The sequence below is a fragment of the Pelodiscus sinensis genome, chromosome 27, assembly GCF_049634645.1.
Source record: "Pelodiscus sinensis isolate JC-2024 chromosome 27, ASM4963464v1, whole genome shotgun sequence".
Taxonomy (NCBI): domain Eukaryota; kingdom Metazoa; phylum Chordata; order Testudines; family Trionychidae; genus Pelodiscus; species Pelodiscus sinensis.
Genome location: NC_134737.1, coordinates 7,079,597 through 7,107,320, shown reverse-complemented (window position 1 = coordinate 7,107,320; position 27,724 = coordinate 7,079,597). Strand labels below are relative to the sequence as shown.

General features: G+C 44.0%; 1 protein-coding gene and 1 non-coding gene across 2 annotated transcripts; both read right to left on the bottom strand.

Moving 5' to 3' along the window:
- Window positions 1–457: 457 nt before the first annotated feature.
- LEMD1 (LEM domain containing 1) lies at window positions 458–24,747 on the bottom strand. Its single transcript, XM_075910064.1, has 9 exons — window positions 24,606–24,747; window positions 12,890–13,055; window positions 10,664–10,789; window positions 8,117–8,190; window positions 7,096–7,183; window positions 6,405–6,499; window positions 4,429–4,521; window positions 3,929–4,017; window positions 458–854 (listed from the first exon to the last, which is right to left on the bottom strand). Exons 1-9 carry the CDS (start codon window positions 24,669–24,671, stop codon window positions 587–589), a joined length of 1,065 nt encoding a protein of 354 aa, XP_075766179.1. The 5' UTR covers window positions 24,672–24,747; the 3' UTR covers window positions 458–586.
- Window positions 24,381–24,452, bottom strand: TRNAW-CCA (transfer RNA tryptophan (anticodon CCA)). Its single transcript has one exon. It is a non-coding gene; the product is annotated as a tRNA-Trp (tRNA).
- Window positions 24,748–27,724: the final 2,977 nt, after the last annotated feature.

The window sequence follows — 27,724 nt, the reverse complement described above, 5'->3', positions numbered from 1 at the left end:
AAACATATTGACGCGAGTGTGCTGGCAACCACAGTACCCAAACTTTTGATATGATCCAGAATTTGAGGAGTGCAGAAAAAAGTGAATTAACAGCCAAGATGCAAAAAGGCACTTTGCAAGAAACCAGAGACTTGCTCCTCATTGCAGTACAACTGTGGCTGTTGCCCTGCTTGCCAGAGGTGTGTAATTTGTTTTCTAGGTCTGGAGCTAGCACTTCTCTAATACAAGGGGGGAACAGATCAATAGAAGAGTGTTAATTTCTTGGAAAAACAAGGATCAGCCACTGTAGTTTAGAAAAATCCCCATAAACCTTCTGGGGGGATGAACTGATGAATCTGATTACGAGATACGGGCATCTCCCTTTGAGCAGGTGAGAAATTGTAGAGCAAGTTGAGTCTCCAAGACTTAATATGAACTTCTCTGAACATTTGACAAAGAAAACACTGTGCCTATAGGGTTTATTTTCCTGTTGGCCTTTTAATGCATACCTGAAGAGCTTGTTCACATGTAAGTAGGGAGTGAAAGAGGCATCTGCTTTGTTTTGCAGTCACTACTGAACGCTCCCTAGCTAGGTGTCAAGACAGCACTACCACCCTCTTCCCAGGATGAAGTTTGTGAATGGATTGTCTGGGTTGGTTTCCATTGTTACATACACAAAGAGAACAAAAACAAAGACAGCAAGTATAGCAACCCTTATGGGCATTGATAGGATTCCTTGCTGGCTCGCCTTCCTTTCTAATGCTACTCCCATGGGCTTCTTTTCCACCAGAGGCTTCTCCTTTTCAACTGGGGGCTTTTCCATAGTATCCTGTGTCGACGGGCCACTCTCTCTCACGGATCTTCTCCTAGCAGGACTGTGAAAAAGATGGTAAAGTTGAAGACAATTTTTTTTTTAAATCCACACCTCTAACCGTCTAACCACGGTTACCTTTCAAACTTCAGCACACAGGCTCAAAGAAATATAGCACTTGGGGGGGGGGGGGGGGGGGGATCAGGTTTTCTGTAATCAAGACAAATTCAAATACAGTCAAAGCTGAAGCAAATCTCTGTAGGATCAAACAAGTTCTTAGGTGACCATAAGGAGGCAGTTTCTGTGAATTGCATATATGGAGACAGCCAAAGATCATTTAAACCAGATGGGCACCAATGTTCTCTCTAATTTTTTCCATCCATGCGCAGAATAAATGTTATGCGCACCAAGACATGTGCACTACAAGTAGTAACACATGCTGCCAGTTGCCGACACTCTGCTAATCAACAGGGTATTTGAATCTCTCCTGGGTGGCTACCCAAGTGCACAGCTGAGAGGGAACACCACCTAGCATCCATTACAGCCAGCCAGGTAGTTCATTTTAACATAGCATGGGCCAGCATGCCCTTCCTTACCATAGAAATGGAAGGAATACTTTCTCAGATGGGCTTTTTCCATCTGGTCACTATTTGTTGCATTAACACTGGCAATAAAGTGATAATGGGACACCCTGTTCTCTGGATGACACCCAGCAGAAGCAAAATCACACATCATTTGGACTCTTTAGTTTAATAAGCTTAACAAGGCTTCTAATGTAGTAGCAGGAGACACGGGCTCTTATAAGAAGCTCTAAAAAGTTAGAAAAAAAATTACACGCTGCTTTGGCCACTCTACAAAAATCAAACAGCCCCATTCCTCTACACTCCTTTCAATGGATGAGTAATGGATTTGGGAAACAAAGATGGCCCACGTTTATAAGCTGGATGCCAACCCTCAGATTAAAGAAGCTAAGATGTGCATTTGTTGTGATACCATTGAGCAGCCTGCTAGGTGCCCCTTCCAGACATTCGCTGCTGCAAAAATGACAGCTACACCAGCTCTTTGGTGTGTGCATTAGAACAGTGCATGTCTCCTGCTCTGGTCCAGTTGGGGTCAGTGTTTTCTCTCCAATGAAACTCAAGGCAGAGAAGAGTGGATGTTAGGGTGTGTCTACACTGCACTTGAGCTATGCAAATTGCGTATCTTATTTTGATTTTTTTGAAATATGGTGCTGTCTACACAGCATTTATTTTGAAATAAATTGCTATTCTGAAATGTCCTTTACTCCTCATGGAAGGAGGTTTACAGGAATTTCAGAATACTGAGCCTATTCTTTTGAAATAACAGGGGCGCTCAAAATACACGGAATAGCTATTTTGGGATATCTCTGATATCCCGAAATAACACTGCAGTGTAGATGTAGCCTTAGTGAATAGATTCAGTACAAAATCTTTCTACTACTAAATTATTTTATTTCCTATAGCATCTAGGATTCTCCAGCAATACTGGAACTCTATTGTGCTAGGCACTGTACATACACGAGAGGCAATCTCTCCCCCTAAAGGCCTTACAGTCTAAGAGGCAAGGGTTATCGTCATGCTTACTTTATGGACAAGGGACTCAACCAGTTATGCTTGCTCTCAGCTCTCCATCAATGGCTCAGGTCAATCAGAGGTGACTAAAATTCATCACCAGCTTTGAGCTGTTTGGTAGCTCAGGTGAAATGAACTAGCAGCATATCTGTCTACTTCCTCGCTGAACAGCCATGTCACAAGGGTCTATAAATGGTGGCTTCAAGGGCACTCAGGATACGTTTACACAGTAATGTTAATTTGGAATAAATGACGTAATTCCAAAATAATCCGCGTCGACACTACTAGTAGTTATTTCGACAATGTCAAAATAAAGTTGAGCTGGAGGACTTCTTACTTCAACTCCTGTAACTCTCATTTTACAAGGAGTAAGGGAAATAGGAGGAAGAATGCTCTCTCAGGCTGTATCTAGACTGCAGGCTTTTCGGAAGAAGCTTTTCCAGAAGAGATCTTCCAGAAAAGCTTCCGAAAGAGTGTCCACCCTGCAAAAGTGCATTGAAAAAGCCATCTGCTTTCTCGAAAGATAGCACCCATTCAGCGTGGATGTTCTCTCACATTTCATCTGTGATTACTGTGGACGGAGAGTGCCCACCAGGGCAACTGTGCTTTTTCCTTTTCCCTCTTCTTCTGAAAGAACTCCCTCTTCTCCGTCCACACACGCCTTTTTCTGAAAGAGCTCTTTCGGAAGAAGGCTTCTTCCTCATAGAATGAGGATTGCCAATGCTGGAAAAACCCCTCTGTTCTTTCGATTTTCTTACGAAAGAATGTGACTGCAGTGTGGACGTAATGACTTTTTTTGGAAAAACAGCCTTTTTTAAAAAAAAACCTCTAATGTAGACATACCCTCAGACTTCCTGCTGTGTAGACCGCGACAAAAGCCGAAATAAGCTATTTCAGCTTAAGCTATGCACTTGACCTAGCTCAAGTTGTGTACCGGCAGGCTCCGACTTGCGAAGCGATTGGTTCCTGGGGAAGCGTCGCAAGTCGGGGGCATCATAACTCGAACCCTCATTTACGATAGGCACCATAAGTGTGGGCCGAGGACATACATTGGGGGTTTTCAGCCCCTTCTGCACCTACAAAAATGGTTGTAAGTGCGGGGGGGTCGGAACTCAAGCAGTCACATGTCGGGGGTTTCCTGTAGCTTATTTCAGCTTTAGCCCTGCTCTGTAGACATGCCCTCAGAGAAAGAAATCCACTGAACCATGAACATGTCCCCCAAGCTCAAGGTCCATTGGCTGGATCACCCAAGAACTTCAATATACTAACTTGCAACTTCTGCATTCTTTTGGCTAAAAAACCCCCAAACACATTATGAAAAGACTGACAGGTGGTGAGAATGTACATTTTAGGAATTGACTGTGTATGTCATAAGCTTTCTGTATTTCATTCCTACCTCACCACTACTGCCTACTACACTTTTTGTTTTCTAATCAGAGACCACACCCTCCATGGAAGACCATGGTGGAACCTCAGCCATTCAATTGCCCAGGGTGTCTAAAGGAAGAGAGGTCATTGGTAAGTCGCTTTTCACGAAGAGCATTACCTTATTCCTATGGGAGAGCGAGGATCAGGAACCCAAGTTTCACCTTTACCATCATCTTTGACAACTGAGTCACCTGCTGTGTCAGCTGCCTAGCAAGAGAAGAAAGAGTTTATAGAGGGAGATTTAGCAAAGGCGGCTTTGTGTGGGATCCTCCTCGTTCCCAACTACTGAAATCACTAACCAAGTTGTGAATAATTCAGATAAGAAGACTATCTTAGTTAACTTTTGTTGGAGTGGAGTTGATTTACAATTACCGAAACAAGATTAATAAGGACAATTGTGACAAGTGCTAGCCTGGAACATGAGCTGCGATCACAAAAAACCAGAAGGAGAGTGGGTACCAGGAAAGTAAAGATAACCAAACTCTATTTACAGATAAGCAGCAATTCAGTGAGTGGAAACAGCCTTCAAGTAACTTTCCTCTGTAGTGACCACAAAAGACACCTTGTGAAGGATTTACAGCCACCCAGGAGATTAAGTTAAAAAAAGAGATTAGTTGCCTGCCATCTACTCTGTTTAACGAACACGGAGGCCTCTGGAGTATTAGCTGGTGTTCGATAAGTCATTGTGCTCTTGTCTAGGGTGAGCTTACCCTGCTGGAAAAGCAAGTGATTACTGTTTCCTTTAAACAAACACTCCCCCCCCCCCCACCAGTAAACAGTACTTTGTATCTGGATGTAGGATCTAAATCCATTACTTCAATGGGCCATATAAACCAGTACAACAAAGATCACCCTTGCAATAAAAAAAAAAAAAAAAAAAAGTAGTTTGGGTTAAAGATCAGAATCATAGAACACTAGAACTGGAAGGCACCTTGAGAGATCATCAAGCCCAGACCCCTGCCCTCACGGCAGGACCAAGCACCGTCTAGATCAGTGTTTCTTAAACTTAAAGACCGAGGAACACAAAACAAACAAAAAAGTCACCTCCCCCTTTAAGGGTGGCCATTTTGAACTCTGTTCTCGGTGGCCAACTACCACAGAACACAGTTTAAGAAACACTGGTCTAGATCATCCCTGACAAATATCTATCCAACCTGCTCTTAACTATTTCCAGAGATGGAGATTCCACAACCTCCCTAGACAATTGATTCCAATGTTTAACCACCCTGACAAGTCGGAAGTTTTTCCTAATGTCCAACTTAAACCTCTTTTGCTGCAATTTAAGCCCATTGTTCTTTTTGCCTGGACAAGAAGCAATTTGTCTCCCTCCTCCTTGTGACACCCTTTTAGATACTTGAAAACCACTATCACGTCCCCTCTCAGTCTTCTCTTTTACAAACTAAACAAGCCCAGTTCCTTCAGCCTTCCCTCATAGCTCAAGAAATGGAACAATGTGGGGAGAATGAAGATTTTTAAGCTTTCAGAGCTGTAACACTTGTTAGGGCAAGTAACGGGTGTTTCTCTGTTCAAAAGACTGCAATGGCACTGCTCCAGATAGATCCCGTTAGTTTGTTGGAAGGCTGGCTAGTATTCACGGATCCAAACAAAAAGCGTCCACTGCCATTTAGTTTTCATTTGTATGGATAAGCTAGGGCCACAAGCTGAAGCACACAATATGTCTGGTCTAAACCCCATCAGAATGAAAAAGATAAACAGCGAGATCAACATTTATAACCAGGAGTCCTGCGGCATCTTAGACTAATAAATCTGTTAGGTGCCACAGGGCTCCTTGTTTTTGCAGAGACAGACCAACATGGTTCCCCCTCTGAAACTTATCAATATTTATGCTGTCATAGCACCCAATGGCCTTAATCAGGACTGGACACCCAGTATGCTGGTGGCCCTACAAACATAAGGACAGCCAAACTAGGGCAGGTCAGTGGTTGTTCTAGCCCAGTATTTGGTCTTGGATAGCAGCCAGTGCCAGGTGCTTCAGACCAAATGACGAAGAAACAATTACCAAGCCATCTGATTCTTTAGTCTTAGCTTCCGGCTATTCTAACTTTAAAGGCATTACATTCTAATGCTCCTATCTGGCAAAGATGTAGGTATGTGCTTAACTTTTTGCTCCGTAATGAGACTTTGCAGCACAGGGGCCTAAAACAAATTGAACTGTTCTGTACTAACATCTTGCATACAGTCATTAAGTGAACACCGCGCAGTTTCAAGATCACCTCTTGCTGATTTGCAGATGCAAAGCAGAATTATTCTGGGATTATTTTCTGTTCAATGCACAAGTTCCCTTGAATAATTTCATTACAAGAAGGCAGGCAAATGTGTGCATTTTGCTTGTTTTAAGGGCCCACCTTTGAGGTTCTCTGTCTTAAATCAAGGCAAGAGGGAAGATTTGTATTAGGGAGCAAATGCAAGCCCAAGGAAAGCAAAATTAGGTAGCTACATCCTATTCAAGGAGGCATGATTTGCAGCATTTTGCTTTACTACTATTTGCTATGGGACACTTTTGTAAATAGCACTTTTGGAAGATTTTCTGGAAAAAAAGCCAGTTTTCTGTAAGTTAATTGGTCCCAGAATACCTTTGTCCTGCGAGTGGTCTGGGGACTGCTACCACCGGACCCCTTCTGTCCTTGTGTCCAATGTGCTGGCAACTTATCCTCTGGCAATATTTGCTCTAGCTGTTAATACCCAAGACAGGCATTAATTGGACGTGTAAACAATCTATACCTAATTAAATCCTCTCCTGGTCAAAGCTGAGATATCAAGGTCAAGAACATAGTGCACAAGAGACTATTCTCTTGCAATTTACAGCTTGTGCGTATTTAAGGCCAGGTGTACACTAAAAGGGAATGTCAAATCAAGATACCCAGCTCCAGCTATGTTAATTATGTAGCTGGAGTCGACATACCTTGTTTTGAATTTCCCCGCCACCCCCACAGCGGGAGGCTGACTTACTCCTCACAACAGCAGGAATATCAGCTGCCAATGGGGCAGCTGCCATCTGAGTTTGATTTAGCAAATCTTAAATAGACCCACTAAATCGAACTCCAGAAGATCAAACCCTGCTTTAGGGAGGACATGGTCTTTGAAATGATTACTAGAGTTTTTTCCACAATAAGTCTACACCTTCATTTACTGTGCACTGCTTTTTTTTTTTAAATGTAAATCTGGAATAATTTGTGCTTTGCAAATGAGACATGTAAAGCAGTTCTTAAGATAGACTGCTACTTAAGTTTCTGCTCTAATGTCAGCTATTGGGAGGGTATGTACTTTCCTCTGCCACTATCTTGGCAAGACTGTAATCTGCATCAGGTGCTAGCAGTTTCTTGTGGCGTTCCGAAACTTCACTGAATGGAGCCTATAAGAAAAAGAAATCCACAGAAAATGCTGCGAACTGTTGGCAACTTTCATTAACAGTGACCCTAATTAAATCCCACATTTTTCAAACGGCACACTAGAAAGAGATGCAGCTCTATCTGCAGATAGAGCCATCATATCGTAGTAAGGTTTTTCATCATTTATACTCTCCAGACATTGCCCTGCATCATTTGAGAAAACAATTGTTTTAATTAGGAATTCTTGCCCCATGAAGCGCATGGAAACATAAGGATGCCTTACACAATGGTTAGAGCAGTCACCATGGATTCAGGATACTCCGATTCAACTCCATGTCCTGCCATAAACTCCCTGTGCAGCCTTGGGAAAGTCATTTAGTCTCCCTTTGCACGTCAGTATAATGTAAGATGGGGATAACAGCACTTTCCTACTTCTTAGTAGGAGAATAAATATACTAAAATTGTCAGGTGCGCTGATGCTGCAACAACAGGTACCATACAGGAACCGTTAAGAGATGAGACGTCTCTGGTCCTATGGTTTATAAGAACTCATTTTCACACCAGAGTGTTCACCCCACTTTGTGTCCCTTTAAAAAGCTAAGCTTAAATGTAATTTAATATAGTGAAACACTGGGGATTGAGTTGATATTCAATAGTTAATTTTGTATTTTAAACACACTGGTAAATCAGCATTTATAATTACTTGGGTACTTTGTACATCAGAAATTCAATTTGGCATATTCTTAAACACCCGAGCTGACTTATTTCCAACAGCAGATTTCCTTGGGCAGCACTGTAGAAGTTGTGCCATAGAATCATGCTATAATTATCTGATTGGTGGTAATTGCTGAATTTGTCAAGAGCTTAATACAAAGAACATCAGTTTCTATTATCTTGAAGTTTCCTGCATGTAGCAGCAGATACATAAAATATTCATGCATTAGTAGGTTACTTACTTTACTGTAGCCAGTGGCACAAGCTGCTGTCACTTTGAAATCTTTTGTTTCAAGGACTACTTCAGTACTGGTCTCTGAATGCAGGGAGGAAAATCTAATAAATGAGGGCCTTAAAAGAGTAAATTATGCTGAAGTTAATACTTCAAAACAAGTGCAATAGGACAGTCGTCTTTAGCACCTGCTTTGCTTAATTATTCCCCTGTGCTTTCACTGGACTATTCTGTTATAGGAATAGTTTTCATGCATGTACAAATAATTTAAACATATACAAAAATTTAGTCAGGTGCCTGGATTCAATGGTGATAGGCACCGTACAAATACAAAGAAGAGAAGGTGTGAGGAAAGGCAATACCAAAATGTTAGCTGTCTCCTTACAGAGCATTAGATTCAAGTCTTCAGGGCAGGAGAGATGTCAGAACAGTATTCACATACTGGCAATCATGTCTGGAAAATTAACAGTTCCTTATCCATACCACAGCATTATGCAGTGGAACTAGTAAAGTATCTTTTCCTTTAAAATTATTTTCAATCAAGGTACAAAGAAGATACTTCTCTTATGACAGCTGCTACACTGTCAGTGAGTCCGATGCACAGCTGCTGATTTTGTATTTTTCAAAACATTTTAATCCACTCAGGATTTTCGAACTTCTGTTTCCAAACAGCCACAGAAATTGCTCCACCAAACTAATTGCTTGAACAAAGTTAGCAATTCCTTACAACCAGTAAAATAAATGAAAGGTTTGGCTATCTCCTTGATAGGAACTTCAAAGCAGGCTTACGTGATTAAAAAACCCTTGATTTTCAGTTCTAAATAACTCCTCAAAAAGATCTTCAGGATTGAACTGTGGAATGTTACACTTCTGCCAAGAGAAAACCCTACATCTATTTTTCCCTTTGAAGCTATTTCAAGTCTCTTGATATTCACAAAGGAGTTGCAAGCCAGATCAGACCACGGGATCATCAATCTCAGTAGCCTGTGAAATAGTGGTCAATGCCAGGCATTTCAAGGAACCCTGCAGCAGGTAGTCACAGAAAAACCTCTCATGGAAGAAGCCGCTTTCCCAAGTCCCACCCAGATTTAGGCCCCAAAAGGTGTCAATTTACACATCTTCAGCTTTTAAAAGTCTCATTTAACAATAGATAGTCTCATTTTCCATAAAGGGCCTGATTCCCAGTTATGATCAAGTTGTGGGTCAATTTAGAGACCCTTTATGTCAGAAGCAGATCCTCAAGAAGACAATTTATACCAGCTGTGAATCTGCTCCTCAGAGTGCTGTAAAGCAGCCTCAGTGTAAATAAGAACCATGCCCCTACCATCATTTTTATAAAAATATAGCTAAGGTCTCAGATCTGGTCTACTCTACAGAGTTAGGTCAACATAGAGTTAAGGCAACAAACTGACCCCAAACCCAGGTCTATACTAGATCTGGAACAAACACAATTTGACCTCTAAGAAATTACTCTGGAGTTCTGCTGCAAAGACTCAGAGCTACTGCAATACCATTAGTTTCTTCACAAAAAATCACAATCAGCAACATGTCAAATAATTTCAGACACGTGGATTAGCACATAGTCCATGCTATACTGAGGAGCAGACTTGTCAAATGTCATGAGAGCTCATCTACACTTACAACACAGCTGCACCACTGTTGCCTTTTTATGTAGGTACTACCTACACCAGAGAGGAGGGATTCTCCCATTGGCATGCTGCTTTCTTCGGATGTGGTAGTGCTGCTTGGGGATTTAGATCAGTTTTAACTACATGCTGAGGGGCGTGGATTTCACACCTGAGTGACAATGATGACCTAATTTTCTAGCTGTAGGGGAACATTTTAACCTACCTGGTCCCTCAATCATGGATTTGAAAGTAGCTATTTTCCTACAAAGGAATGTCACCACCCAATTTCAGAGAGAGTCTGCTGAACTAGAATGAGCTACAAATTTAACACTGTTACCCTGTGTTTGAACAACATTAACTGATTAATGCACTACAAAGTCAATTTCCCCTACCTTTGACATTCACATTTCCACATCAAAAGCTATGAATGGGAAACATCCAGCCCACTTAATTAGCCTCATTAACACGGGTCCTACAATTGATAGCTACTTCTTTTGCTGTTTTTACATATCTTCTATTCTGTTATTTTCATTCCAACTCAACTGATAAAGTGGGTCTTGCTCATGATTCTATACATTTTTGTTAGTCTAAGGTGCCACAGGGACTATTTGTTTTTACATGTACAGACAAACACAGCTCCCCTTTGACACTAATTTTCTAGCATAACAGGAGCATAAATCCCATTGCTTCAACAGGATTAATGTGCCTACATCATGTAAGGCCAGATTTTTGAAGGTGCTAAAGCACTCAGATTCAGACAGGCCTAACTTCCATTGAAATGAATGGAAATTAGGCTCCTAAGCAATTAAAAAGAAATTTCACTTAGTAATAGTAACTGACTGTGTGTGAAGATGATGGATTAGCAAATGCTCACAGACATGAAAATAGTATATCTGAAACAGTGGCTTCCCAAAAGTATCACCCTGTACCTTTTTCTTCCTCACTCCCTGAACTCCGATCAAGATCTCCACTTTCTTTTAGCTTATCACGAAATCCTTGTGGACTTGGATTCACCAACTGCAGTAGTTTATTCTCATAAAGAGTCCTTGTAGAAGCTAAAACAGTTCATAATGCAAGGGGATTAACAACAATTGGTTTGCTGTGCAATTTGTTTTATTATACATAACAAAACCCTGAAATTCAAGACCAGATTTTCAAATAAGCTCAACATCCATCAGTTTCAATTGAGAATAAGGGCTAAGCACATACAAAATGTCTGGCCGCATCATAGAATCCTAGGACTGGAAGGGACCTCAAGAGATTGTCTAGACCAGTATCCTGCATTCAATTAGGACCAAGCACCATAGATCATCCCTGACAGATGTCCGTCTGACCTGCTCTGAAATATCTCCAATACTGGATATTTCACAACCTCCCTAGGCAATTTATTTCAGTGTTTAACCGCCCTGACAGGTAGGAAGTTTTTCTTAATGTCCAATTTAAACCTTCCTTGCTGCAATTTAAGCCCATTGCTTCTTGTTCTGTCAGAGGTTAAGGAGAACATTCTTCCTTCTTCTAATAACCTTTTAGGTACTTGAAAGCTGCTCTCATGTCCCCTCTCTTCCAGACTGAACAAACCCAATTCTTTCAATCTTCCCTCAGAGGTCATGGTTTCTAGATCTTTAATCATTTTTGGTGCTCTTCTCTGGACCTTGACCACTTCTTTCTTGAAAATGTGGTGGTCAGAACTGGACACAATACTCCAGTTGAGGCCTAACCAGCACAAAGTGAAGCAGAAGAATGACTTCTCATGTCTTGCTTACAACACTCCTGTTAATGCATCCCAGAATCACGTTTGCGCTTTTTTACAACAGTGCCATGCTACTGACTCATATTTAGCTTGTGATTCACGACCCTCATATCACTTTCCGAAGCACTCCTTAGGAAGTCACTTCCTATTTTGTACAAATGCAATAGATTATTCCTTCCCAAGGGGAGTACTTCGCATTTGTCCTTATTGAATTTCACCCTATTTATTTAAAACCATTTCTTCCAAAGCACTTGCAATCACTCCCACCTTGTTATCATCTGCAAACTTTACAAGTGTTTTCCCTAGGCCATTATCTAAATTACTGATGAAGATATTGAACAGAACTGGACCCAGAACTGACCCCCAAGGTGATCCCACTCATTTTGCCCTTCCAGCATGACTGAACCATTCATAGCTATTCTCTGGGAATGGTTTTCTAACCAGTTATGCACCCACCTTATAAAAGGTTATGCGAAACCGTATTAAATGCCTTACTAAAACCAAGACTAGGTCTACACTACACACCTCTGTTGGCAGAGGGATGAAAATAAAGCACATCAAAAGTGCAAATGAAGTGGGGATTTAAATATCCCATGCTTCATTTGCATAATCACATTCTGGCGCTGTTTCGAACAGGTGCCATTTCAAAACTGAAACCACAGTTTAGACACGGTTTTGCCGACAGCGGGGTGACTTTTACCGGTCCTGCACTCCTCAAAAAACGAGGAAATCTGTTGAAAAGTTACCCCACTGTCAGCAAAACCGCATGAAACCACGGTCTTGTTAACCAGTCAAACAAAGCAATCAGATTGGCTTGACATGATTTGCTCTTGACAAATCCTTGCTGTTACTGATCACCTTATTTTCTAGAGATATTTGCAAATGGATTCCTTAATTATTTGCTCCTTTATCTTTCATGGCACAGAAGTTAAGCTGACTGACTGGACTTTAGTTTCCTGGGCTATCCTTATTTCCCTTTATACAGATGGGCACTGTATTTGCCCTTTCAGGCTTCCAGAATCTCTCTCGTCTTCTATTACTTTTCAAGGATAAACCTCTACTCAGTCAGCTCCTTGAGTATTCTAGAATACATTTCATCAGGCTCTGATGCCTTGAAGGCATTTAATTTGTTAAAGTATTTTTAATGTGTTCTTTCCCTATTTTAGCCTCTGATCCTACCTCACTTTCACTGGCATTCACTATGTTAGATGCCCAATTGCCAGCAACCTTGTTGGTGAATAACAAAGATGCTTACATGGGAGCTGAGCTCTTGAAAAAACAGGCCTGTTTGGGTCTCAACCCAATTCAAAAACATAAGACAAATTTCTCACTTTAAAGACACTTTACACTAGATTGTACTTCCTGACTTGTTCCCAATCCCAACTATTATTCAATTGATGCATACGTAGTATTGGTCCAGGGTCAGCACCATACATGAGAAGTTTTTCCTGCAATTCATTGTCACTCAGTAGTTTAACGCTCATTCCGTCTGTTGTGTCTTGGTCTTCTTGTTCTTTCTTTTCTATCATCACCCCAACAGTAACTTGGGCCATCTTTTCCAACAGCAGAACCTTTGGAATAAGATATGAGAATTCATCATGAACATTAAGTACAGAAAAAACACGTATCCTATTGCTCTGCACATTCTGTTATCCAAATATATAGACATGATTAATACAATCTGGAATAGTTACATTGCTACTTTGGGTTTCCTGCCACTGATGAAATGGTTTCTAAGTGGTTCTGTATTTCATCACAGATTTCAGTGTCTATAGATTTAGAACTTTCATTACAGAATTAGGTGGCAAATTATAGGTAGCAAATTTTATTTAAACTGGCAATCACAGCTAAGTGGAACAAGATATTGCATGCTCAAATTTCAGACGAGACTTCAAGAAATGAGGTAAATGCTGTGTGTGTTTGTGTCTGTGTCTTGGAAGTTTTAGCATAGCAATCTGCTTTACCATTTTATCCAGCATACAGTATGGGCCAATAATGGCTACTAAATCTCTAGGCCGGCATGAAAAATGTTTAGAAGAGAATTTGGAGTATCCCTTTATGGTGCCAATCGCCATTGTCTGCAGTATCCTATGAGCTTATAAACCATTTCTCCTCCTCCCCTCCTTGCTTTCTTCACCTCCTTGTCCGTCATCAATGCTCCAGAAATATGGACAGGGTAACTTGACAGGTAACTTTTTTCTTCCCTTCTTTTTACTGTTATAAATTTTGGGTTCCTGTTATTTCCACTCCAACTTCCAGCTCATCTGATGAAGTGTGTTTTGCCCACAAAAGCTCATGATACTATATATATATTTTTGTAAGTCTCAAAGGTGCCACAGAACTACTTGTTTTTAAGTCAGGGTATGTCTCCACTTGCCCCCTAGTTCGAACTAGGGAGGCAAATGAAGCATACCCAAGTTGCTAATGAAGCACAGGATTTAAATATCCCATGCTTGATTGGCGACCGGCTGCGAATATGCTAATCAAGCATGGGATATTTAAATCCCGCGCTTCATTAGCAACTTGGGTATGCTTCATTTGCCTCCCTAGTTCGAACTAGGGGGCAAGTGGAGACATACCCTTACACACTAACATAGCTACCCCTCTGACACCAGAAATATGGGTTAAGTCACTTGCCTTTTGCTGTCTGCCACTGCAAAAACCTAAAAAAATATTGCATCATCATTCAGTTTACATTTGTAGTGATGGGGAAGTGTTCCTTTCAGGCCTGCCACTCCTTCAAAGTTGTATGTATGTAGATTTAATAATCTTCAGTAACACTTCTAGAGCTAGGAGGCAGATTGCCTATGCCTTTATGAGTAAAGGGAAGGGCTACAAGATCTGAGAGTCAGAGACGGGCTCTGTCTGGGTTATATTAATAAGATATGTTATTTTGAAGTACCAGAGTGACATTCCCACAGCACATTTCCATATATATTACACAGCCTAAATGATTCATTTCTAGCACAAAAATATTGTGCATGACTGCCTGCAACAGCTGCTCTTCCATGGCTTGGTCTCTTGTGCCCTGATTTTGACTATAACAGGTGCCATTCTGATTGGAAGAAAGTCTGTAGAGATCCAGATATTTGAAAGGCACAAAAGCACTGCCTCTTTCATTCAATTCCCCTTCTTTTTAATAGCAGGAAGAAAAGGCTTAGGAGACAGTGTACACAACTTTCCAAATTCTGTTTGGGTACCATGTTACCCAATTCTACCTTGACAGAACAGTTGGATAGGACCGAATGAAACCACTTGCATAAGGTGTATGTGGCTTCTGTGTCCATCTGCCTAATGGAGATTAATTACCTGCCTCACAGGGATGTTGTGAGGTTTAATTCATTAATATTTACAAAGCCTGAGAGGATTCCCACATGGAAGGCACTACGGAATGATAGTTTTATAAAAACAGAGCATTGCATTCATCTGAGCACCTGATCTTTCCTCCCCATTTACCCGTGAAAGTAAGAATGAAGTCTTAGAAACAGCACAGGAAACACTGGCAGACAAGCCCACATTTTTGACAGAACAGACCTCTGTGTGCACTTCATATGTATTTATTGTTTACTCACTTGTCATCAGCATTTGAGGCGCTATGCAAGACCGAGAGACAGTTCTCAAACAGTTTATAGCTTGGAGCAGACAATCCAGTTTTTCATCTCCAGACTAGTTTATAATGCATTAGAATGGGGATATTCCAAATACACAAATTCTCCTCCTGTTTACCAAATGTCTTAACACACTCAACCAATCCTTAATACTTTACACCACAGGAAAATAAATACTTTACAGACATCAATTCAAGTTCTTACGCTGCTCATTTATGATTGGAGACTTGAACTTAACCATGTACTGGGCAGGATCACACATTTCTACCCATCATTTACCAGAGATGTTTTAATATTGCAGTTACTATTGCTGCAATACAATTGTGTGTCAGAAAATGACCAGAGCCAATTTAAACTAGGGATGTAAAATCCTGTTTAATTGGTTAAACATTATGTTTAACCCACTAAAAGGGGTATGGGTGGAAGGGCGGCGGGCAGGCTGGAGCAACCCCCTCCCCCACATCCCCTGTCATAGGCAGGAGTTTGCTCCTGCTCAGCCAGAGCAGTTCCTGTCTACTGGGTGGCCAGGTTCCCCACAGACAGAGGCTGCTCCAGATGCCAGAGCAACCCCTGTTTGTAGCCGGCCCCCGCAGGGCTGGAGCAACCCCCTGCCTATGGCAGGTAGGAAGCTGCTCCTACACCCACCGGCTCATCTTTCACATCCCTAATTTAAACTGACACATGGTTGGTGATTTATCACTGCCTAATTAGAAAAACCAAATCACTCAACAGGTTTGTAGACTTTTGTCCTGCAATACAGGCAGTCCCTGGGTTATGTACAAGATAGGGACTGTAGGTTTGTTCTTAAGTTGAATCTGTATGTAAGTCGGAACTGGCGTCAGCCGTTGCTGAAACTGATCCGTTTCAACCGCAGCTGAATCTGGACGCCAGTTCTGACTTACATACAGATTCAACTTAAGAAACCCAGGCGTCCCCAAATCAGCTGCTGCTGAAACTGATCAGCGGCTGATTCCAGGAAGCCTGGGGCAGAGCAACTCTGCCTGGGGCTTCCTGTAGTCAGCCACTGGTCAGTTTGAGCAGCAGCTGACTTGGGGACGCCTGGGGCAGAACAGCTGGGGTGCTGCTGGGTTGCTCCAGTAGCGCGGCTCCTCGGCGCTACTGGAGCAACCCGGCAGCACCCCAGCTGCTCTGCCCCAGGCGTCCTGATTCAGCCGCTGCTGAAACTGACCAGCAGCGGCTGAATCAGGACGCCTGGGGCAGAGCAGCTGGGGTGCTGCCAGGTTGGTCCGGAGCGGCGCTGCGGGACCAACCCGGCAGCCCCCAGCTGCTCTACCCCAGGGGTAGGCAAGAAAAGCCTGGTCTGCTGGGGGGGGGGCACTAGCTACACTCTCCCCCCCCCCCCCCCAGCAGACCAGGGAGACGGGGGTGGCGGGACCGCCCAAGTCCTCCACGGCTTTGCTCCATCTCCCTAGTCTGCAGACCAGGGAGACGGGGAGCAAAGCCTTGGAGCACGCCCGCAGCGGGACAGCCCAGGAGCGCTTGGGCTGTCTCCCTGCAGGCGTGCTCCGCAGCTTTGCTCCCCGTCTCCCTGGTCTGCTGGTCGGGAGACGGGGAGCAAAGCCGCGGAGCACGCCTGCAGGGGGACAGCTCAAGCGTGCCCAAGCTGTCCCACTGCGGGTGTGCTCCAAGGCTTTGCTCCCTGTCTCCCTGCAGACCAGGGAGACGGGGAGCAGCTTTTCTCGCCCCGGAGGACGGGAGCGGTGGACCACGGCGCATCTGGGCGTCCCGCCGCTCCTGACCTCTGGGGCGAGAAAAGCCCCGTTCGTAACTGCGGATCCGATGTAAGTCGGATCCACGTAACTCGGGGACTGCCTGTACTTGCTAATTCAAGACCCTGTGACCTCTATCATTGAGATGAAAATTCTGTTACCCCTCAATGATTGTAGGAAAAAAACCGCTCAATGATTGTAGCCAAGTTTTACTATTACCCAGAGCTTGTCCACACACAATTTACATCAATTTAAAAACAGATTTTGCTCAACTGCTACAAACCCCACCATGGACACTTACTAGTCGAAATGTGCAGGTGCAAGTTCAACTGATATAAAAATTTTAATTGACCTAGTACAGGTTGAACCTCTCTAAACCCGTCTCTCTGGTCTGATAACATCCATGTTCCAGCAGGACCATGGATGTTCCCGGACCAGAGAGTCCCGGCTGCAGGATGGTCAGCAGCTGGGAGCTCAGCCAGGGCCGGAAACCCAGCCAGACTAGGGGAGCAGTGGCTGATCTCACCTGGTCCAACAAACTTCCTTATTCGGGACCAGTGAGTTCTCGAGGGTGCTGAACCAGGGATGCCCAACCTGTAGCAACTACACACAAAGTAGCCCAGTTTAACATCACATGGTTAGCTATGCAGATGCCGGATTTAAACACAGTTGCCTCAGGAACATTAAGTGGAGACCTTCTGTCTCATTCTGGAATTCTATATTTAGACTGGGATTTTCAAAGCAGCACAAGGGAGTTAGGCATCCAAGAAAACTTCCAATAGGAGCTGAGCAGCAAACGGTTGGCCCCCTCACTACATCTGTTTTAATAAAAAAAATTCATCCTGAAGAGTTTTTGAAAATTAATTGGACCAACAAGTATCAAATGAAAATTCTAGAACAAATACCCTCATGGGTCATCTGAGACAGCTTGCACTTATTTTTTCATGCAGAAAGCCAGCCAGGCACCTATATTTCAGTGTAGTTCAACAAATCTCTTCTCTTTTGGCTGAAGCCCAGGACACAGTCAACTCGTGTTTTAATTTCTCTGTAGTAAAAAAGGGTAATTTTCTAAAGGACCTACACTTTTTAACTACAAAGTGCAGGATTTTACAACAATCAAGTCTAGATATTTCATGTCACTATTTAACAATGTGTTTGTGCCTCCAAGTCTATCAGCAATTTTTTTTGTTAAAAGGTATCCCTGCAAAAAGCAAAAAACTAAAAACCCCCATAACCCTCATTTCAGTTTAAAATAAGGATGTATCATTTCCTAAGGCTGACTCTCTACCATGGTCAAAATTATAATCTTTCACACTCCACTGGGAGAGCTCCATTGATGGGAATTACAGATCCATGTTAGAAACAGCTTGGAAATGGGAGAAATGTTCTCATGTTCCAGACAAATTCACTTACCCTCTCACATGATCATATGAAGTTCTGACTCAAACAGCTACAGATGTTAAAAGGGCTTCCTCTTTCTAAAAGCCCAAGCGGCCCTGCTCTTAGTGCCCAGAATAAAATTCTAGTGACCTATCTGTGACATCATTAATTTCCATGGTAATAGACTGATGTCAAACCAGATTGTGACTTCACTGCAGGTTCATTACAAGGAGGAATTTGGCTGGGAAGAAGAAACCTAGTACACTAGTGAGGTCTGAAAATGGCATAACAGCTTAATGAGGACAGAAATATAAGATGCATCTTTGGCAGAAAGCAAGTAAATACACATGGGAAAAGCTAACCCATAATAGATATTTATGGAAATAATTCTTCAAAAGAATATGTGATGCCTACCAAGTTCTAGAAGCTATAGCAAAGGGAGCAGAAATGCTAGTGTTTTGAGAGTTGTAGAGGAATCACACTATGGAAAAGGAAAAAAAGATATTCTATTTATATCACGCTATTGAAAGCATGACTAGAATACTGTATTCACTTCTGGACACCTCAATACTAAAAGGGATTAGTTAAAATACTTGATTAAAGGATACTGTGAAGTAATTACTAAGACAAAGATAATTCAGAAGAGCAACAAAAAATGATTAAGAGTCTGGAGAGATTTATTTAGGAGGTAAAATTGAGGGAACTAAATATGTATAGCTGCCTGAGACTGAATGTTCATGAAAACTTCATATAGAACTGATCAGCTGCAATGTGGAACAGTCTTCCCAGAGAAGGGGGAGAGATCTATTGGTGGAAATGCTTGGGGCAAGAGAAAGCTCAGGCCAACAGACCATAGAGAATACGCCTGCACACTATGATGCACCTAGAAGTCATTGACTGCTGGGTGTTTTAGGAATTAAGTCATCGTAAGAGTTGTGTGTCCCAGTTCATTTTAAAACATTAAATGGCAGAGGATAGTTACACAGAAAGCCATTTTAAAGGCCTGATAGTCTCTCATCCATTGGATTAACCAAGCTCATGGCAGGTGATTAATATTGTTCAGATGCTTTATTCCTTACCACTCACAGGCCTCGTAACAATCTGTCCTTGGACTCCAGAGTAACAAAGCTAGAAATTAATATTCACTAAATACCTGGCAAGCTTGAGCCCCTATCTAAAACAAGAAACTACACCCCTTCCAACCAGCTGCCCATTATAGTAACATCATTTTGCCTGCTCTGGAGGAGATATTTAAAACGCCTTATCTAGCTTTCTGTCCTACTATTACTAGATTTACCCAGCATTGCTTGGGTCCTTAACGTAAATAAGCTTTGTTTTTCTTCATTTAAATCATTTTGGGGTGGGGCTGGGGATGTGGGGTTCAGGAGGCAGGCTTTCCCAGGGAGAGAGGACAACCCCACGCCTCTTTCACCATAGCAGCTTGGGACAAGGTGAGACGTGCCTGTCCATGGCCACTATAGCTCCAGTGGGCACTGCCAGGGAGGTGTGTATGTCCCCCAGTTGGGGGACAAAGAAACACAAATTCTCTGAAATATATAGTAGATAGCTAGCCCTTTCTCCACCCCTACTGCCCCAAGGGGGTTATAGCTGTCCTGGTCCCCATCTCTGGCCCCTTGCTGCCCCCTGTGGTCATTCTACAGTATAACTGTCCCTCTTTCCAGACCCCTTCCCTTTCCATTTTATGGAAACAACCAAATTCCAGGCACATCCCATTGTCCTGGCACAACCAAATCCTGACCTTGATTTAAGTCAGGATAAAAGGAAGCTGCCTACCAAATTTGGTGGTCTTAGCTCTTGCTGTTTAGGAGTTCTTGAACAAATGAACTCACAGACCGACAGACATACAGATTGACTGGCACATATTTCTAAAATAGACAGCGAGAAACACCTTTCACTAAAGGCCTAAGTAAAAATATGATTGCCTTAGAATGCCACACGTTTCAAAGAAATTATTTAAGACAAAGGAAAAAAAAGCTGGGGGCCTTCAGTGACATATCCTGCACTTATGAGTCAAACGTAGCTAACAATTATCTTAAATTGCATTCAATTCCCACCCCTTGGAAGCCACATTCCATTTAAATGCAAGTGTAACACAATGTGAAATGGGTGAGTGTGCACATTCACTTCATCTACAATCCATTACTGCAACAAAGGAGTCAGCCAAACTGAATGAACAACGTTTCAAATGGCCATCTGAACAAAGTCTATTTCCATGAAGACCTCAGACAGTAGCAGAAAACTGAAAGGACTGATTTCCATCTGTTTTTATGCATGTCTTTACTAGTTCATCTCTTTGAAGAGATGCTATTCACCTGCCTCAAATTTCTCCTGCCTTACGGCATACAATTAAAACACAACCCCAAGCCCAAACATACGGTTATTAGCATCAATGTGGCAAGGATGTGTGCCACATTGGATCCCACAAAGGCTAGGCATAGACTTTTTTAAACCCATAGAAATTATTGTGGAAACAGATTATGCCCAAAACAACTTTTGTTCATGATATTTTAAGGCTAAGAGATTTGGTGAACAATTAAACAAGAACATTTAAATGAATAGTAGAGCACTAAAGACCAAGGCTGAAGGAAATTCAGGTGCACACTTCAAGATGTTTCATTTTGAAGGCTAAGAGGGTTAGGCTCCATTGTTTGTTCCAGGCCACCACTGATTGAATGACTTTCCAAAAAGCTCTGTGTAACTATGTCATGTCATAGGACCATCTGGTGAGCTAATAGTTACTGCTGGTTTTGTTTACCTTATTCAAAATGCATTGCTTAAGTTTGCTTTGAGGCTTTGTACAGCACCGACTATCGGGACCAAAACTTATTGAAGTTAGTGAAAAGAACGTAACGGCCACACTGGGTCAGACCAAAAGTCCATCTGTCCTGTCTTCTGACAGTGGCCAATGCCAGGTGCCCCAGAGGGAGTGAACAGAGCAGGGAATCATCAAGTGATCACTACCCTGTCGCCCATTCCCAGCTTCTGACAAATGAAAACTAGGGATACCATTCCTACACATCTTTGCTTAATAGCAATTGATGGATGTATCCTCCATGAATTTATCTAGCTTTTTTGAATCCTGTTATACTCTTGGCCTTCACAATATCCTCTGGCAACCTGTGGAACTCCTTGACTATGCATTACGTGAAGAAATACTTCCTTTTGTTTTAAACCTGCTACCTATTAATTTCACTTCGTGACTCCTAGTTCTCGTGTTATGGGAACAAGTAAGTAACTTTTCCCTACTTTCACCAATAGACTTCAAGAGCTTTGGGTCAAGTTACTATTCTGGAGAGGTGCCATGTACTCACAGCAAATGGTAGCTGTGGTTACCCAGACTTTATATCTGACAATGCTCAATCCACTGAGAAGACTGTATAACATTCGCAATATTGTCAAAAGCAATTAGAGACCCACTTTCAATTTTAAAACGACTACTCTGCCAGAAAGTATATTTCCCTACTGCGGTTATGATAAACACCTAAGAATACTATAAATTGAAAGGTGAAAGCTGACAGCCACACTTTATGTAGAAATTGTCTCCGTTTCCCCAATTATATTTAGTTTCCTCTGTTATATGTATGAGGGTATTTCAAACAGCAGAGACGGGAAAAACATTTTAAAAATTGGAAAGTTTGCTTGTGAAACTGTACACATTGACAGAGGAACTCAAAAACAGGTGCAATAATTTAAAACAATCTCAGGGCTAGATTTAAAGTAGATGGTATCAGGCCCCAAATTTAGATTTGTGGAGATTTTTCTTGTTTGGTTTTTGAAAAAAAGCTATTACCCAGGAAATCTCCTGTTTAAGAAGTGTTAGTAAAACAGCTTTGTTAGGATGTAAACATCCTCTAATTGTTTGTAACTTAAGCACTCTAGCAGTAAGTTTCTGTAAGATTACCAGAGTGAAATTAACTAGCAGAATAATTCAATTAAAGAGAAAAAGAGGCAAATGACTAAGGTTGTTTCAATTTTTGGTGTAATTTATGTAGGCAAGAAATGAGACTTACTCCCCATGTAATTTTAACCCAACAGTGTCAATTTACTTTGCTTAAGTGGTTTGCATCTTAACATAGCTGTGGATTGTACCAGACGTGCTGCACAAGTGCAGTGTTTAGACAACACAAGTACTTGTCCAGGATTTGCATCTATAATGATCCCTCTTTTCAAGTTGAATTTGCTGAGAATGAAGAATGCTGTAGGAATATATACTGTAACCCACTGGTCTCCAATCCAGGATCTACCTCAAACCCAAATATCTTTGCCCCACCTCCTTAGTGCCCAGGAGCAGTCTGAGGCCGGCTGCGGCAGCTGGTGCCCTAGGTGGAAGGCGCAGTTGGCGCCCCCGCATGCTCGCCGTCAATGGCTGTGACGTAATCACGGGGCGCTCCAGCATCCTGTGACGTCATCATCGGGTGCCCGGGCCGGCGGCACCCTAGGCAACTGCCTAGTCTCACAGGCTGCCCCTGTTAGTGAGCCTTCTCCAAGGCCCAGCTCCTGCTCACTCCAGCCATCCTTCCTCCCTCCCCCATCCTTCCTTCCACTAGGCAGGGGCAAAGGGTTAGGGCACAGGCTTTGGTCTTGGGCTAAGGGATTTGGAGTGCGAGAAGGGCTCTGAGCTGAGCCTGGGTCAGGGGTTGGGGTACAGGAGGTGGTTCAGGGTAAGGCTCTGTAAGGGAGTCTGGGTGTAGGGGGGCTCAGGGCTAAGGCAGAGGCTTGGGATGTAGGAAGGGGGTTCATGACTGGGACAGGGAATCAGGCTCCAGCTAGACACTGCTTACCACAGATGGCTCCTGTGTGGTGGTGCAGTGAGGCTAAGGCAGGCTCCCTCCTACCCTGGCCCTGCACCACTCTGAAAAGCAGCCAGCAAACTCCTTCTCTCTCATTCCCTGTTGTGCCCCCAATCCCCATTCTGTGGAGACACAATATAGGGTGGGAGAGGGGAACAGCTCCAAGGCAAAGGGCAGGAGTTACACAGCAGTTGGGAGAAGGGGCAGCTGAAGAGCTGCACTCGATAGCCTCTTGGCCAAACCAGTCAAGATCACCTGTCAGAGGTTCCAAGACCTACCAGTAGATCCCGATCTAACCATAACATATTACATAAAACTAATATATTTAAAAGGAGGTAGGCACGCAGGCATAAAACTGGTTAACACCCTTGCTCAGGGGAAGTCACCAGTCACCCAAAGAGCAGGAACATACAACCCTGGCTGAACAGCAGTGCAATGATTACTAAGAAAGGGGTCAATAGTGTAGAAGGATGAACGGTATATTGCCTGATGAGTGACTATCTAGCACGGCATTTCTGTGGCCCAGTCTACACTAGAAAAATAAACTGGCTTAACTACAGCACAGAGGGGAGTGAAGCAACCTATTACTCCATCCCCAGCATAAGCAGCACTAGGATGAAGGAAGAATTCTTCCCTCCACCCTCCCACACACCTACCTGGCTGCTGCCACAGGTGCTGGAACTAGGGGTGTGGCTGTGGGGGGAAGGGTGCTGCAGCACCCCCAGCTTGAAGTGGGTCCCAAGATTTGTAGGATTTACAGTTTGATTCCATGGATCGCAGCAGCCCCACTATAAAAATTGCTCTAGCAGCCATGGCTGTTGTCTGCTGGGAAGGTGGGTTACTTCTGCAGAAGTGCATGGGGAAGGGAGGGAGGTGTGTGCACTAAAATAGCATGTGGGCAGCTCTGTAGCTGGGCCGCTTGCTGCAATATTTGGAGGGCAGACAAGCTTTATCAGTGAAAGTCTTAAAATGCCCCTTGGGGTAACTCCTGCCCAGAGCCCTACTCTGCACCCCACCACTGCTGTTTGCTGCAATTTGGGGGACTTTTTACCCTTCCCTCTATCCCACTGCTTTGGGGACTCTCCCTTCCCCCCTGAACTGTAGCTGCACCCCCATGCACTATGTCCAGCTTAGGGGAGTCCCACTGACTCCATCTCCCTCCATTGCAATGGGGTTGCAAGTACCTCCACCCGCAGTCCCCTATTTTATTGGGGTACCCCACCCAGCTGTCTTCCAGTGCCCCCCCCCCCAAACACTGCCGCATCCCCGCTCTGCCTTTGGGTCCGGGTCTCACTACACTAAAGGAAAGCTCCCTCCTGCCTCCTCGGCTGAGGGTGTAAAATGAACCCCTGCAGGCAGGGGAACCGTGACCCCGACGTGATTCGAACACGCAGCCTTCTGATCTGGAGTCAGACGCGCTACCGTTGCGCCACGAGGTCCCTGCAGCCGGGGCTGGAGCAGCGCTTGAAGAGGCTGCGCGTCTGAGGCCACCTGCGTCACTCAACTTCGGCGCATGCGTGCTTCCTCTTCCCCCTCAACTTCTCTCCCCACCCCATCCACAGGGTGCTGCGCGTTCTAGTGGCAGCCCTCACCTCGCTCTCCCGCTCGCCGTCCCCTCCGGCGGCCGCTAATGAAGACAGCGACACCCCCACACACATGCCCCCACGGATAGGCCGCCCCCCCCGTCCCCCGCCACCTTCAAATCGCCCGCCGGGCCGCCTCGCAGCCAACCACCGCCCGGCCACGCCCCCTGGGCGGTACCAACTCCGCGGGGTGGGGGTGGGAGACAGGGGTTGGATTCAGCGATGGTTGCCACTCGCTACCACGTCCCACAGGACCGTACTAACACCGGAGGGGATCTGCTACCTACTGGACTATACCATTCCCATGCAGCCTGCGCTCTAATGGAACAGGACGCGTACAGGCAGGGTTGAAGTTGTATTGGATGCACTGAGTTTTCCCAGACTATAGTTCTCAGCTCAAGCTGAAAACTCTGGGTTCAGAACTAACTTGTATCATTGCATGTTATATTTAAATTTCTATTGTACATCAGCATTTGTCTCCCCATAGACATAATTGTATTTCATGTGTATTATTATGTATTATTTTAATCACTATCCTATTGTATTTATGAATATTTATTTTGGGATTTACATTCTTACACTGCTGTTCTGTATTATTGAATTCTCTGGTTTGGGGCTAGTCCTTATGCTGAAATGTGCAGTGCATGGAGACTCCTCATCACTGTAGTCCAGCAGTTTTCAAACTTTTTTGCTCATGACCCAGTTGATGAAAATTGTGATGCCCATGACCCAACATCATTTGACTGGCATATGGGCTCTGGGGTGGGGCTGAGGAGGAGCTTTGTGCTGTAGGAGGGGGGTCTGGCTTTGGGGGTGTCAGGGTTAGTGTAGTGGGGGGCTTATCTCGAGTGGCTCCTTGTCAGGGGTGCAGCGAGGGGGCTAAGGCAGGTTTCTTGCCTTTCCTGGCACGGCAGACCATGCTGCCCCCAGAAGCAGCCAGCAGCAGGTTCCCAGCCAATGGGCGTGGGGAGCTAGTGCTCAGGGCAGGGACAGTATGCGGAGGTGCTCTTCCTCCACCTACCCCAACCTGGCACCTGGGCCTGCTGCCAGACACTTCTGGGGCACAGCACAGTCTGCAGTGACAGGACAGGCAGGGAGCTGCCTTAGCATCCCCACTGGTTCCCCTGCAGCAAGGAGACCCAGTGCCCAGTACTAGATCACAACCCCTAGTTTGAAAACCACTGCTATAATATGTGTACTCTGTATGTCTCTTTAACCTCCCTGCGTTTCCCCATAGTGAGCGATAAAGGAGTGACAGTGGTGAGTGTGGAAATGTGTGCCAAAGCCATTACTATAGTTCTGTAGTCAGACATGTAAGAAGTATCTGCCCAAGTTCCCCATCCTTTGAAACGTCCATTGATACAAAACAGACAGCTCCACCAGCAGTCTGATCCTGCAAGCCCTTCAGGTGTGGAATTGCAGTTCTGTGTGTGAAGAGCTGGCAGAATTGGGTCCCATTTGTAACATTGCCTTTTTGAATTCTCTTAAGATTGGCTACCTGAATCTAAGTGCAGGATGAGAGGTTACATTCCTTCCCCTAAGAGGAGCCAGCGGCCAGGGAATACAGCTCCGGCCTCCTGCCCTGGGAGCAGTACCACCCTCCTCCCTGCGGGCAACCAGTGAGCCCCCCTCCTAGGCCCCTGCCCTTACCCCCGTCCTGAGTCCTGTGCCCCAAGCCCATTGGAGCCTACCGTGGGTCTGGTCCAGGTGCGCTGCAGGCAGGGGCACTGCAGGCTGGCTGAAGCAGCCCCTGTCCTCAGCAGCGGGGGGCACTCTAGTCCCCCCGCCCATTTCCCCTTTAATTGGCTAACTGGTTAAACATTCCTTTTTACCGGTTAACCAATTACATGGGATTTTACATCCCTAAATCCTGCAAACACCATGAGGTGTAGGCCAATATTTTCAAAGGGTGTGAGTGATTTTGGGAGCCCAACTTGAGAGACCTCGAAAGCGGTCTGATTTGCTAAAAGCACTGAGCTCTGAAAACCAGGCTCCTGTATGTTCTTCAAATGGGGCACACTCAGAAAGAAGCCCCCAAAATCACTAGTCACTTCTAGAAAATGTGACTACAATGTATGCTGCTGATCCCTGCATGCTTAACTTTATCCAAGTGAGCCACCCCACTGCGTGTGTGCAATTGTTTGCAGGATGGGAGCTTTAGAATGTATGCTTCTTGGTGAAGCAACATTGGGCTGGGTTCTGCTTACAGTTACACTGTTGTACAGATGGAGTAACTCTGTGCTGTGCAGTGGAGCTGGTCCAGAGTTATATACGTGAATGTGTGATCCGTGATCTTACACTCTGGCCTCTTTTATCAGTTATCTGATTTCCCCTTTCACAATGCCCATCTCTTTCCAAGGCAGGATTGTGCTCTGTGCTTTTCTCACTCATTTCACTTGTCTCAACTTGGCATTGCTGCAAATAATATCATTCCCCCTCCAAGCCCATCTTCCTCTCAGCAAATTCAAACCCCAATTTAAATGTAAGCGTGTCAACTGATATAGTTTGTTGATCAGACTGGCTGCTCTGGAGAGTGGGAGGTGTTACATTGTCTGGCCTGGATGAAATAATGAGTACAAGAACAGTGACTCCTGACAGCTGTTTTGAATCCTACCCAAATTGGAATTGAAGAATGTCCTATCCCTGATACCTTCTCAGCCTGTCCTCAGCCCACGCAGAATCAGGCAATGAAGAACACGGAAGGAAAACAGCAGAACATGCCATTCACATATTTACATCAGTAACTGTCAGAATAGTTGTTTTTAAGCTGGAGACATGTTGCAGTCACTTTAAAACTAAACAGAATAGCTGTGTCCTTCCTGGAGGAGCTCTGGGTTGCTGTGTCATTGATACCAAAAAAAGAACAAACCCCCCAAATGCCCCAAGTTTTGCAGGTTGGGTTGGAAGAGAGACCCCCGATCCAAACCCATGTGTAGGTGGTTCTGGGATGAATCTCAGGCAGAAAGGGCCTATTTGTGCAATTTGCAAGGTGACAAGAAATCTCTGGGTACATCTACTCAGCACCGTTATTTCGGAATAACGGATGTTATTTCGCAATAACAAAAGTGCGTGTCTACACACAAGCAGTTATTTGGAACTTAATGTCAACATTCTATTTTGACATAGAC